The sequence below is a fragment of the Nanorana parkeri genome, unplaced genomic scaffold (assembly GCF_000935625.1).
Source record: "Nanorana parkeri isolate BGI_ZX_2015 unplaced genomic scaffold, ASM93562v1 scaffold657, whole genome shotgun sequence".
In the NCBI taxonomy this organism is placed as follows: Eukaryota; Metazoa; Chordata; class Amphibia; order Anura; family Dicroglossidae; genus Nanorana; species Nanorana parkeri.
The window spans coordinates 733,857-747,432 of NW_017306925.1; the positions used below are offsets into that span (position 1 = coordinate 733,857).

Below are 13,576 nucleotides of genomic sequence, written 5' to 3' on the forward strand. Positions count from 1 at the left end.
AGTGACATTAAACCCTCAGATTTTTTAACATAAAACAATACTGTAATGTGTGCCTTACTGTAATCCATGTTTGTTTCCCTTCTCTTTGCTGCTCTTCCTTTTAAATCTGTATCTGTTCTCATGCTCTGCAGAACTTCGGTTTTGCAGCAGACTGCCTTGTCTCAGGAATGGATACACGGTGTCTGTGTATACGTTTGTATAGGCTTGTAACCTGAGCCAGCACTACAGGAAGAGGCCCTGAGCTGAAAAGGGAAGTTCTCCCCAGCATGAGAAGACATGAGGATTTAAAAGGAAGAGCAGCAAAGAGAAGGGAAACAACCATGGATTACAGTAAGGCACACATTACAGTATTGGTTTATGTTAAAAAATCTGAGGGTTTAATGTCACTTTAAGTTAAGTTTAGTGCCCCAAAACACAACATAATACCCATTTTTTCTTTAAAACATAAAAGATGAGGTTACAATGAGTAAATACCCAACACGGTCAGGTTAAAAATTGCATGCGTATGGGAAACGGTGATAAAATTCAATACCCCGAAAAGTCCATAGACGACGCTTTAAGAGCACCTACAGGTCATCAATTTAGAGATACACTTAAATATTGGTCCTAGTATTATTGCTCTCACGCTGGCATGTGCAGCGATACCCAATATGTGTAGCACAATTGTCGCTAGTTCATCACACTTCAATAGCTTATTGCTTGGCAGCAGAAGCTGAGCAATGACAGCTCAGGGACCGCTCTCCTCCCCAGCTTCCCGCTGACATATGAAATGCCGGTCCTGGGCGCGCAAGAGGGGCAGCAGAGCCCAGGAAATACGGTGTGGGTGTCAGGCGCGGGGCACTTTACCAGCCCATAGAAGGGATCTCATGCCAGCTGAGCCGCCAGAATTGCTTCAGTCTTTTTAAATGGGCATGCTGCCAGTGACGTACTATGTAGTAGAAACGGACGAAAATCGATGTATTGGTGGCGTTTTTACACAACAAAAATCACAACATGAACACTGCACAGGCTCAAACAAAAACCTGTCGATCGACGAAATTCGGCTAGTATTGCTGACAAACGATAATCAAAATCTACATTGGCCTGAGCATGATGGGCTATTTGAATGAAAATTGAACGAGGGTGCAATGTCAGGACAAAATAAAAATTGACCGATAATTGCAAGGTGTATGGCGACCTTTAGACAGCTGTCACCAGAACTTCTGTCCCCCCAGAAAGAATTTCCCCTACCTCTTGCTCTCATGACAAATCTAACATTTTGGGTTTCTCCTTACTTTTTGTCTCTGTGACAATGTTCACCAGGACAAATAGAGGGTGAATATCCCCAGTGGGATATCACTCAATCACTCAAGCAATTGAAGCAAATATTAACCCTAACTGGATGAAATTTAGGTTGCCAAAGCTCTGTGTATCTTAAACTGACATTTTCTTCATAATATATTATTTTCAGAGCAGCACAGAGGCTTAGTGGTTAGCACTTCTGCCTTTTAGCACTGAGGGGTCCCTGGTTTATATCCTGGTCAAGACACTATCTGCATGGAGTTTACACGTTCTCCCTTGCATGGGTCTCTTCTGGGTATTTCGGTTTCCTCCCACACTTTAATGACAGGCTAAAATGTTAATTGGCTCCAGTGTAAATTGGCCATAATAATGTATGCATGTGAGACAGAGACCTTAGGTTGTAAGCTCCTCGAGGGCAGGAACAGATGGAATGTGCAGTGCTTCGTAAATTGTCAGTGCTATATAACTTTACCTAAAATAAATACATTGTTCAATCATTGTTTATATGCCAGTGCTTCTGAGCACCTCTAGCCTCTGTCAGTCACTTCCTACCACCATGCAATTGCTCAGGACTTGATTCATGATACTGACAATAGTAGACCATGCCTACGCCATGTGTGTTGGCATGGCCGCTTATTGTCTACCAAAGGGACTGATGTGACAGGGTGACAATGCACAAGCAGAATTAAAAAACAGATGTAACACAACGGGAAGTGCCTGCACAAAACATTCTATATTTAAAAATATTGGATCATAAATATTACATGGACTTTAGAGACTGGTTTTTGATCTATTTTAGCTTTCAAATACAAAAAGTTCCTCAGTACTATGCGCTGCTGCATAGCAAAAACAACCAAATGTCTTAGCTTTCTGTACATTTATAAAACAAATGAAAAAAATGGCAAGTGTGTTTATGTGCATGTATGTGAAACGCGCTGAGTAACTGGACCTTTATGGACTTTCTATTTATGCATACTGTAGCTCACAAAACAATGGATCACATGTGTAACATTAGTAATATGCAATGTTGAAATTATGTCTGTTAACAAATTGTCCTAAACAGGACGGAATGGTTCAGTGGAGGTCTTTCTCTGTTATATTAGCACTACAGAGTTGTTTGTAACATTTTAAACGGTTTTAAAGAAGTATGAATAAACATATTTTATTTTACGAAGTTGTATCTACCATGAAGAGTACCTAAAAAAAACCCAGAACATTTTACTAGGATTGAGTCCAGCATCATTGCATATGAAGGGGTGTGGTACGCTAATCCATTTGCTTTACCAATTCGGTTGTATTGTAATTCTAACAGGCTACAACTGATACTGATTAAAAATCATAAAAAAACTCAACAATATTTGCTTATGGTAATTGGATTACTCGAATTAAAGCTTAGCTGCATTAAAGTAAACTGGATTTCACCAATCACTTTCTGCTATCCCTGCGGAGTACAACTGCTGGGGGCACGTCTCAGAGGATCTAAGTGACCCCCTGGACTAGGAAGGGTAATGGTTGTGTGTGTTGAGTGGGAAATTTTGGCAGCCTATAAAAGTAATCTGGCGGATTTCCAACAGCTCAAATCATTGCTACTATAAAGAACAAAGCTATCTGCTAAATTTAAACGCCCATATTCTATTGAAGCCCTGAAGCTTGTTTCAAATGCAATTGTAAAATATAAATTGGTGGCAGTAAAATGGTTAGGATTGGAAGCCCGTTGTAATTACATCAGGTACTGGAAAACAGTTAAACTAATTTATATTTTGTCAAAGTACTGCTGAACATTGCCTAACTTGTGTGGTGCAATGTTTAGCTCTTCTGTTTACCCTCTCATAGGTCCCATTCACACTTGCGAATACGGCTGATTGCAGGAGTCTCACAAATTGCACAGTGAGATTCATACGAATAGCAGTGACAGCTGCCAGTGCCCATTGCCGTTCACATATAATTGCACAAACTATTTGCATCCAGGGGTGATCACCTGCAAGTAAAAGCAGCATGTGCGATTACATGCAAACGGCTGCGAATGGCTGTGGGCACTTGTAGCTGACATTGCTTTGAACAGAGCTTCCCACCTGCAGCTGTATGCATGAGTCTCACAGAGTAATTTGTGAGACTCATGCAATCGGCACCATTTGCAAGTGTGAATGGGGCCATAAGAAGAAGGTTCCTTCTATGAGAGGAAGGATGGACAGACAGTGGGGTTCATTTACTAAAGGCAAATAGGCTGGTCACTTTGCAAGAGAATTTTACTTTAGCTTAGTGAATGTGGTGAATTTTTACTTTGCAAAGAATACCCAATCACATACAAGGAAAAAAATGATTTTTGCTTGAACATGACTGAAAGATGAAAGTCAGCAGAGCTTCATCTCATGCACTGAGCTAGAGGAAACTTGTCTTGCTAAGTGAGCAGCCTATTTGTCTTTAGTAAATCAACCTCGTGGTCTGTAAAAGGGTATGTGTGAGTAAATAATGGCCGACTTCACAAAGACCCCAATTGCCTATCCTTTCTATTGGAGTAGCTGACTTTCCCCAATGAGAGAATACAGAAGTTGGAGGAGATACACACTGGCCTCGTGCAGGCAGGGTAATCCTCAGAAGTCATTTGACAAACAAAGGGTACCTATATTTTTCGGTATTCCTTTGTAATTATATCAGGCCTTAACGTGATTAAAACTACTGTTATCTGTTACATTTTTTAAAGCTTCTGATTGTTAAAAACATTGCAAGTTTCTTCCTTTCCTATAAGAAACAATTTCATGGGAAGGAATGCGAGTCTATGCTGCACAGTATGTCTGCTTCCTCTAAAGTCTTTCTCTACAGCTGCCTGCCTTGTGCTGCTCTGTCCCTCTCTAGTTAGTTAATTACCACTAATGGAAGGAAAGGGATGGCTGGCAGACTGCCAGGGAAATCAGTGGCAAGTTGGGAAAAGTTTCATAAATTTAGTGTAAGTATCAATTTCAGGGCTTGCTGTCAGGGGAGGAGTATATGTACGTAGATGTTGTTTGAAGGGCAAATGCAGAAGAAGAAAAGAAATTGCACACTCAGAGAAGGGAGTTTCTGCCAGAAATCAGTGGGGGCAGACAGGAGGGAGAGTCATTTCCTATAAGACATTCAGATCTTTTATTAGATTTATAACATTGTACTATGGTTGTGTCTAGATGAAAGATAAGACCAAGACAGAACTCTGCACCCTGGGATAAAATCTGTATTTTTCCAAATTATACTACATTAATTCTCACACAGCGGCTACATAACAAAGGCTCAGAAAGCCAGCTTTTGTAGTTGGTGCTGAACTGTAAATTCTGTGATGAACAGTCACATTACTGTCATACAGCAAATGTATTGTAACAATTATGGATACTTCTCTGGTTCACATGGGCGCTGCTCCGTCTCTGCTAAGTCAGATCAGAACACAGACATATGTGACATCCACGGCCATTCCAATTTTTGCTCCATCTTGAAATGTAGGGAAAAAAGATCAATGTAATCACTATGGTAGGGATGCACCGATCCCAATACTAGTATCGGTATCGATGCCATACTCGCGCAAATGCTACGGTACATTCCCTGATACTGGGAATCCCTGTCAGAGGGACATTTCCTCTGACCAGGAGTACCACGAGGAAACATGGAGCATCGAGCCGGCCAAACAGCATCGAGACAGCTTTCCGGGCAATCAAGAAGCTGGGCGGCAGGTCACGACATGACACCTGGCTTCCTGATTGCCCGGGAAGCCATCTCCATGCTAGTGGAAGTACCGGTATTGGTACTCAGTATCGGTGAGTACCGAAAGATAAATATGGGGACTCGTACTCGAAACAACAGTATCGTTGCATTGCTACACTAGGGGTAACCGGATGTAAATGGATATGCACCCCACTATATCCATGCACATCTACCCATTCATGCCATTGAGGGCCTATTCACACAATATGCATTCGGGCTGTGTTGGCCATTTTTCCCACCGTAGCCTGAATGCAAGACAAGGCAATTTGCCCTGTCATGGGTGGGCACATTTTTATACCACCACGTACCAGCATGCTTTTTTTAAAGCGCACCACAGTGAGACACGGTACAACCGCACGGCACCACGTGAGCCCATAGAATTTAGTGAAATGTCACTTAAATAAAGTTCTAACAAAAAAAAGAAACAATGTGATGCAGATCGATCGCAAGCACCAGCAGCTGTGTGGTTGAGGGTGGCTGCTGTTGTGAACAAGCCCTAAAAGCAGATATAGGCAGACGCACATCTGCTTACATCTGGCCACCCATAGGGATGTTTTGCAGTCTGATTGTGATCCGTCTCATCACGGGTTAAAAGCTGACTGACGGAACGCCTGTGTGAAAGGGACCTAACAGCATCAACATCTATAAACAGTGTGGCTAATTTACTAGAGGAACAGACTGTTCACTGAGCTTATTAAATAAGGTGAAGCTGTGTTCACTTAATCATCCAATCATGCTCATGGAATAATCCTGTTTTTCAGTAATTTTCCTTGCATATAATTGGCTATTCAGAATTAACACAACTTCCCAGCTCAGCTAAACTCTGTGAACATTAAATCAACCCCACTGTGTTTGCTAATCAGGGCTGTATATGGACACCATGCTGCCCTAGACACATCAGAATGATTATGCCCTTTGGTATATGCTCTGCCCCTCATTTCATGTAATTATATAAACACAAATGCTACTTAAATGTGCACTTGGCGTCTGCCTTATATTCAGAACTACTTTTAACTATACAGACCACCAAACAAGAAAAAAGAGTGAGGGTTTCATGTTTTTGAGCAGTAGAGAGCCTTCTGATTCCTTCAACAGCTTTACGGTTCTCTTACTGAATTCAACTGCAAATGCCAAGAGGAAGGGAGAAGAAATAAACTTTGGAAAACATTGTCACAATCTGTAAAATAGAGTCTTGGCGCTGCCCTCTGCATTGGCTCATGAATCCCTTAATTGTAAATACAGTCTTGCTGTTAATCATACACTGTGCAATTTAAAATACTGTTGGTACAGATCTGCATGTGGTAATTGGAATTTGTAGGTTTTACAGAAGATCTGAGTTACCACTCGCCAAACACAAGGCCATTAAAACGTATATTTGTCTGACATCCCCCCCCCCCACACCCCCAAGATCCCCTATCGGTACATTAATTCAATGAACTAATTGACTAATAATGTTGGTTTGGGAGGTGGGGGAAGGCCAGACTGTAATAGAACACACTCTACACTCTTACCTCAGAGCCGCCAATGTGTATAAATGCCCCTTCTTTGCTGCTCACATGCCACAGCAGGTATTTGAAGTATGGAATACCTGCAGCGGCTGGCGAGAATCAAAGCAGCAGGCCCTGGAAAGGTAAGTATATAACCTTGAGATTATGTATAAGTAGCCATGTAATGGGTCACTTATACACTATGCCCAAGCTCTAGTCTCTAACATCAAAAGGAAAAGTCAAGGTCTGAATATCAATGCAGCTGTGTGTATCTTTGGAGCTACTGAATGCTTTGAAAAAAACTTTCTATTTTAGTATTATTATATGTACAGTATATATTTTTATATATATATACATATGTTCAGCTTGAATTGAATATTATCTCAAGGGTTGCACCGATGCCATTTTTTCAAGACCGGGAGTACCAATGCTTTTCCTAAAGTACTCGGCAATACCAATTAGCGATACATTTTTTTTTAGTGTTGACAGTTTTTCTAAAACAATACAGACTAATGATTTTAGGACAGTGGTGGAGCACCAGGGCCTGCCCGTAGCCGCAACCAATCCCAGCAATACATTATATAGCAATGCAGAATACCACCAGCTATAGAGGCCTACAAATCCCAGCAATACATTATACAGCAATGCACAATAATATGAAGCTGTGCTGCTCCAGGGTGGCATCCTGATGTCTCCAGGGCCTCGGGAGGGCTGTGGAGGATCTCAGGAAGGTTGTACAGTGTCGCAGGAAGGATGTGCAGGGTCTCACCATGGGTTCCGGAGGGTCTCGCAGGCGGCGGCATTCCCCAGGAAGGAAGAGGAGATGTGCAGTCAGCGCTGTAAACAGGTTCTGTGGTTCACAGGAAGGCTGCCGAGGTCCCCAGCAAGCCCATGACCTCAGGCAGCCACATAATTTTAAAAATTTTACGCGTCAGTATCAGAGTTTAGTTTCGGGTCACTTTCACGAGTACTAGTGAAAATGCCCAGTATCAGCACCAATACTGGTATCAGTATCGGTGCATCCCTAATTATCACATCACATGTTCAGCTTGAATTTAATATTATTACCTATATTATATTATCAATTATATTATCATTTAAGGGTGATATACCGTATTTTGTTCTTTTAGCACTGTTTTGCTGCTGTTTGGAGGATTCTTCACATTGCACGCTATTTATAATCTCTGTAATTATGAGCATGACATCTTTTCCTTACTGCACCTAATGAAATGTGAAGTGTCATCCAGTAAGCTGTCACTTCTCATACCGCAGTATTTATAAAGCACAAATCCTATCTCTCTGGTGCTGCATCTCCGCAATCTTGGAGTATGTTGTGGCATCAGAGATCAATATCCCTGCTTTAAATACATGACACTAATTAAACTGGACTATGAGCACCATATCTTTTATGATCAAATTTTTCAGTTTTTTTGGTTTTCAGATCATTTCATTACTAAATAAAGAAAATGTCCTCTTTTTTTTTTAAAAGTAAAAATTGGATAAGTGTGCAGTGAATGCTTTTTCAATGGTTTCTTGGCTGCTGGAAGGTAGGTTACAGCTTACAGGGGGAAGGTACATGATGCGACTGGTTATGGCATGGTGACTTAATTTCTGGGTTCCGTTCAAGCTCCACCTCCCAATAACACAAAGGAGAAAAATATCGTGGGTCTTCACTAAGGCTTTGGGGATTAATATCTACCCCGAAGTTACCCATGGGTTAAATATAAAGAATAGCACTATAATAGCATAATTTTTAATGGACCCTTTTTAAAAAGATAACTTTATGCATAGAGTGGAGCCATGTGCAACATACTCATAATCTATCTACATATACACAGTAAACTCTCTGTTATCCGGTATTTAACTAACCAGAACTCTCATCTAACCAGAAAAAAAAGTCCCCTGTGTACTCACTGCTCTTCTGATTTGCACCATGTATTATCCTGAAAACGATAGTGTGCCTGTTTTTTTTAAGTGTGTCTATTTGTCCTTATTTGCTTTTGATTACTGCATTTCAATATTAATATGAAGTCAATACAGAGCTTATGTTATGGTATGGGGTATGGCATTAGTTATGGAGGAAGCCGTGGTTCCCATCCTGTCTGGACAATCATGTCCGCATTAAAGTTATAATTTAAGCAGGAATAGTAATCAAATTCCCTTATATACAAATGACTACGACAGGGAGCATTTACAAATATCTCTTTAAAGTGTATGTAAACCCTAACTATTTCTCTTTTGTGTTCCATTTTGGTTTGGTTTGAAAGGGTTTTCTGTTCAATAAATACTAAAGTTTACCTGTGGGTCCTGCCAGCAATCCTGTGAGCTTAAAACTTTCTGTGCTCCCTGTTTGTGCTACACTATTATTATTGATATTGGTCCCAGCTATCTACAGTATGTAGACTACAAAAAACCTTTTCCCTATTCAGTGGAGAAGAGGGGAAGTTGTTCTGTAGTCTTGTTTTAGGGTGACAACACTGCTGCTCCATAAATACCATACGGTGCGTGATCATAGTCACCCCAGGACAAATAGTATGTTGCTGGTAGTATTAAAGGTGTAAAAAAAGAAAAAAGCCTAAAACAATATAACAATCATAATATGGAATGGCAAGTAAAAAAATGAAAATCACATCAAAATGACTAAAAATGCACTAAAGAGCTTTCATTTAAAAACTGGCACTTTCCTAATATGTGGTATACCGCCAAGTAAACAAAAGCAACACACTACAGGGTTGATTTACTAAAGGAGTGTATTTTTTACTTAGCTCAGTAAAGCTGTATGTACATTATGTACTTCAATTCAAATCCTGTGCAGGGAAAATTCATTTTGTTTAAATACTTTGCATGTGATTGGGTGCTCACAGTGAATGAAGGTTCTCTTCTTTTGATTTAAGTGCTCATTCAAAAGTTCGTAGGTCATTGCAACCCTAGAGATATCTGCCTTATTGTCCAAACCTGTTGATACTGCAGATATTAGGTGATAAGGATTTTAAAGAAACCTGTCAGGACATAAATATGTGTAAGGATGTAGTATTACAAATTATCCTCCTATGTTTTTTGATCTGTCAGTGTAAGATTAGTCAGTTTAGCTGTGTGCTGGCTTGTGTTCTCTAAGAGGGTTATTCACGAATGAGCCAAAGCATACAGCCATAGCTTCGTCTGATCCTTCGGCTCACTTCGGTCGCCGGAGAAATTCGGTTCAGTGGAACTAAAGTGCTGCCGTAAGGGCTTTTCACTATAGCCCGTACAGCAGCCGAAGGAAGCTGAGCGGTTCAGCCAAGCCGAAATCATATGCTTCGGGCGAAGCGCGTAGAAAGGTCGGCCGAAGCTGACCGATCTCCATGCAAATGACAGCTAGCCAGATCTCACAGCTCCCTCCGCCCAGTTGTAATTACAGATCAGCGTCTCCAAATGACCTAGGGACGCTGATGTGTCATAAAACAATAACAACTGGACGGAGCTGGCGGGAGTTTATGGCATGCAGTTGGGTCGGCGTGCATCTTTTTTTATTATTATTTTTTATTTCATTTTTAAATGTTTTTCTCTTTTCTTTAAAATATATATTTTTTAATTTTCCTATTTTGTTTACATTTTAAAAATAATTTTTCAACATTTTTTTTCATTTAACTTTGTTTCTATTCTGCTTGCTACCTGGGAGGTACCAAGCAGAATAGCCAAGTAGAATGCATTCGGCTATTCACTTACTGCCGTTCCACCCCTATGAGAATGGGGCAAACAGCAGCGAGTGAGCTGCCGGAGCTTCGGCTCAGCCAGATGTTGGATCAGCTGAGTTGAACTCCTTCTGCACTTCGGCTCCCCCGAACATGCAGAGCATGTTCGGCTGACCGAAGGCAGCCAATGTAGAGATGATTTTAGCCGATGTACGGCTAAAATCGGCCCTACAAGCCAGAAGTGAATAGCCAAACAGCTATCGGCTCACTTCACTTCGGCTCGGTTATTCATTCGGATGCCATGAATACTCCCTAAGTGTGCAGTGATAATTCTTAGTCACCTGCTGTGTTGAGTGTTCTCCAGCAGGGTTTGCTAGAGTTAAAACTCCACATTAAGGATGTTTAATACCTGGCCAATCAGCAGGCTTGGGGAACCTGCTGTGCATGATGGGAGAGCTTTTAAATATATGAGGCACTTCCTGGCATCTGTTCTCCAGGGTCTGAGAGGATGCATCTGTGATCCACCAATTTAGGTCCCAGGCCTGAGGGGCCTAGGACCCTGTGCAGATCTCCCCTCCTGGGAGGTGTCCCTAAGTTACTGGCTGCTTTGGAGTGCTACAGACCTTGAGGATGCACAATTGCAGTTGTCCCCCCCAGAGATGGTGAGTGACTGACTGAGGCTGGGGAAGTAACAAAGGAACTTTCCCATTGCTGTCCAGCCTTGATGGAAAGACTGAGCATACACTAGAACCTCAGTTACAACGAGACAATTTACAAGATATGTGTCCAGCCAGTAAAGCATTAAGAGAAAGAGGGATCTAGAAAGACAGAAGACAATGCAGAAGACTAAAGGTGTGTTTTTATCCTCCTTCCTTATTCTACATGCATGTTCAATTAAATTATTTATTCAAAGTAACTGACACTCATCACTCTTAACATCTAATGATCAGAGTTGTATCTTGAGAAGAACATGACTAGGGACAAAGTTATTCTCATCTGGGTGCCACACTTGTAATACACAAGACCCAGCTAGGTGGAGGCAGTTGTTCTGGATATATTCAAGTCCCATGCTCCCAGGCTCAGGATCTTCTAGTTACCTATAGGTGGGCAGTGGTAGCTGATTGGAGAGGGTCATCTCACTTGACCTTCACCCCCCCCCCCCTTCCTGCCCAAACAGGGCTACACATGGAAACAACCATTGCTGACCTATTCTTGAAGGTGCAAGCTCTGATCCTCATCCCCATTCTTCCTTCATAGCTTGGTAAGTCAATCATATGCAATTAGACTATATTGACATTTAGCTGGCTGCATGCTCGCTGTGGATCAGAGACTCAAGCTTTAAAGCCAGTCAATAATGTCATAAGGAACACATGGAGGCTGCCATTATCAAGTTTGTATTCTGAAAATGCTAGTTGCCCGAGTGTCATGCTGACCAAGTACTTTAAGTCACTGACCTTGAACAAGTAGGTAGATAAGGCTAATTGAAAAATATACTTTTTTTAGTAAATCACTCCCTCTATAGTGCAGCACGTTAACTCATATCAACATTTATTAAACCCCAGGCTCACCAAACAGGCAATGTTTCTTTACAAACTGGCGGAAATGCTGCACCTGGACCACAAGCTAACATGGCTTTCCTAAAAAGAAAATACTTTTCTCATTACCTGAAATTTGGTGCGGATGCCCATTCTAGTGCCACACAGGCAAGTCCTACTGCAGCATATACCAGCAGGAAAAAAATGGTCACAATTGCAGCAATGGTATTTAGTTTTCCTGCAAAGAGCACCAGCTGTAAGAAAACAGGAAACAAATTAGAGAATACTGTCAATGCAGCAAGGCATTTCAAAATCTATTATTGTATCGGAAGAGCACATATTAATTATACTACAATTTTCCCTGAGCACCTGAACCGGCAGTCAAGCTATAAGTATATCCAAGATTTTAAAAACATGGTGGCAGTCCTCTGGAATGCTTAAATAAAATTTGGGAAAGGTGGTTGCACACAATAGATCAATGTCTAGGTTGTGAATAATGGCATATTGAGGTATAAAATCTATGTGCTACAGTAAAAGTCATTATGTTATACATGGCAATAAGCCCTTGTGATTTAATGGTGAGGACAGTACACAGTTGTAATCCAATGTTCTGGGATGACAACTTTTGGGCTAATTAAAGCTCAATGGCAGCAAAGTTTTGTATGAGTTGGACTGTAACTTACGCTTACAAAGATTACAAAGATCTAGATTAATCTTGTTATATTTTAAAAGATAAAGAGGAAGCATTATGTCTAGCTGTCTGGTTTTACATCTCTAGCAGTTTTGTAAGTATGAAGAGTTTCTTCTGCTATGGGTTTATACAGGATTGGATTCTACTTCCTCCACCACTAGACACAGTTTCTTGTGGCACCACCTTCCTACCCCAACCTGACTGGCTAACCTTAGCACTAACAAGATCAGTCATCATAAGCACACAAAAGACACTGAGGCGAAGGACAGGAAGATTGAAAGGAACCACTGCGCCAGTACACTCATGGGGTTATTCACAAAAGGGTAAAGAGTTTGGAGAAGGCAGGAGAAGTAAACAATCTAGGCCAAAATAGCTGATTTGGAAAAATTCAACAATTCAGAACACTTTCCACTTTAGTTATGTTGTCCTAGATTATTCACTTATCCTACCTTTTCTAGAATCTTCACTCTTTCGTGAATAACCCCGTTAGAATTGTCAACTAGTGGAGTAGGGCAGCCTATGGAGCTACCCTAATTTAAAATTTAATTCTAACTGACACGGAGTAGGTAAACTGTAAGTACACAGAACACTATTTCACCCAAAAAAATCAAACAGGCTGTTTAGAAACCCCCAAAATGGGACCCAGCTGGACTAACATTTGTGGGTGACTGGATGCTGCCCGTAGAAACTTTGCCATCCTAGGCAATGGTCTATATCAGCTATACAATAATAGAACATTATTTACAAAGGATCCAGAGTCTTCAAGGACTTTTAATATGCTGATCATTTAGTACTAAATACCATCTTTGTAAACACAACATTTTCTGTAAAAGGGTGTGACCACTGGAGGAACTACCAGGGTCGCAGCGGTAGCAATTGCGACCGGGCCCTGGCGTTCCGCCTGCTGGGGGGGGGGGCAGAGAGGAAGAAGAGGGCCCCCCCCCGAGATCGTGCCGCTCCTTCCCTGCTGCTCTGCCACCCGCAGCATTTACGGGCGGCTGTGCGGCGGGGATGGAGAAGCTGACAACCAGTAGTCGCGCAGAATGTGCTGCAGGCACCGCCAGGCAGCACATTCTGCCGTGCGAGGACCCTCTCCTCTTAGCCCCGCCCCCTGGCCGCCGAGACGAGGAAGAAGGTCCTGCAGGAGAGGGAAGTGGGAGGGTGGGGGGCGGTTTGATTTGGGTT

General features: G+C 41.6%; 1 protein-coding gene across 1 annotated transcript in view; it reads right to left on the minus strand.

The window, feature by feature from the left end:
- The window catches only part of LOC108792550 (solute carrier family 12 member 9-like), a 165,820-nt gene that overhangs the window by 44,338 nt on the left and 107,906 nt on the right, over window positions 1-13,576 (minus strand). The window contains exon 9 of the mRNA XM_018563348.1: window positions 11,830-11,954. Coding sequence (XP_018418850.1) covers window positions 11,830-11,954 — 125 coding nt within the window. The remainder of the gene's footprint in view (window positions 1-11,829; window positions 11,955-13,576) is intronic.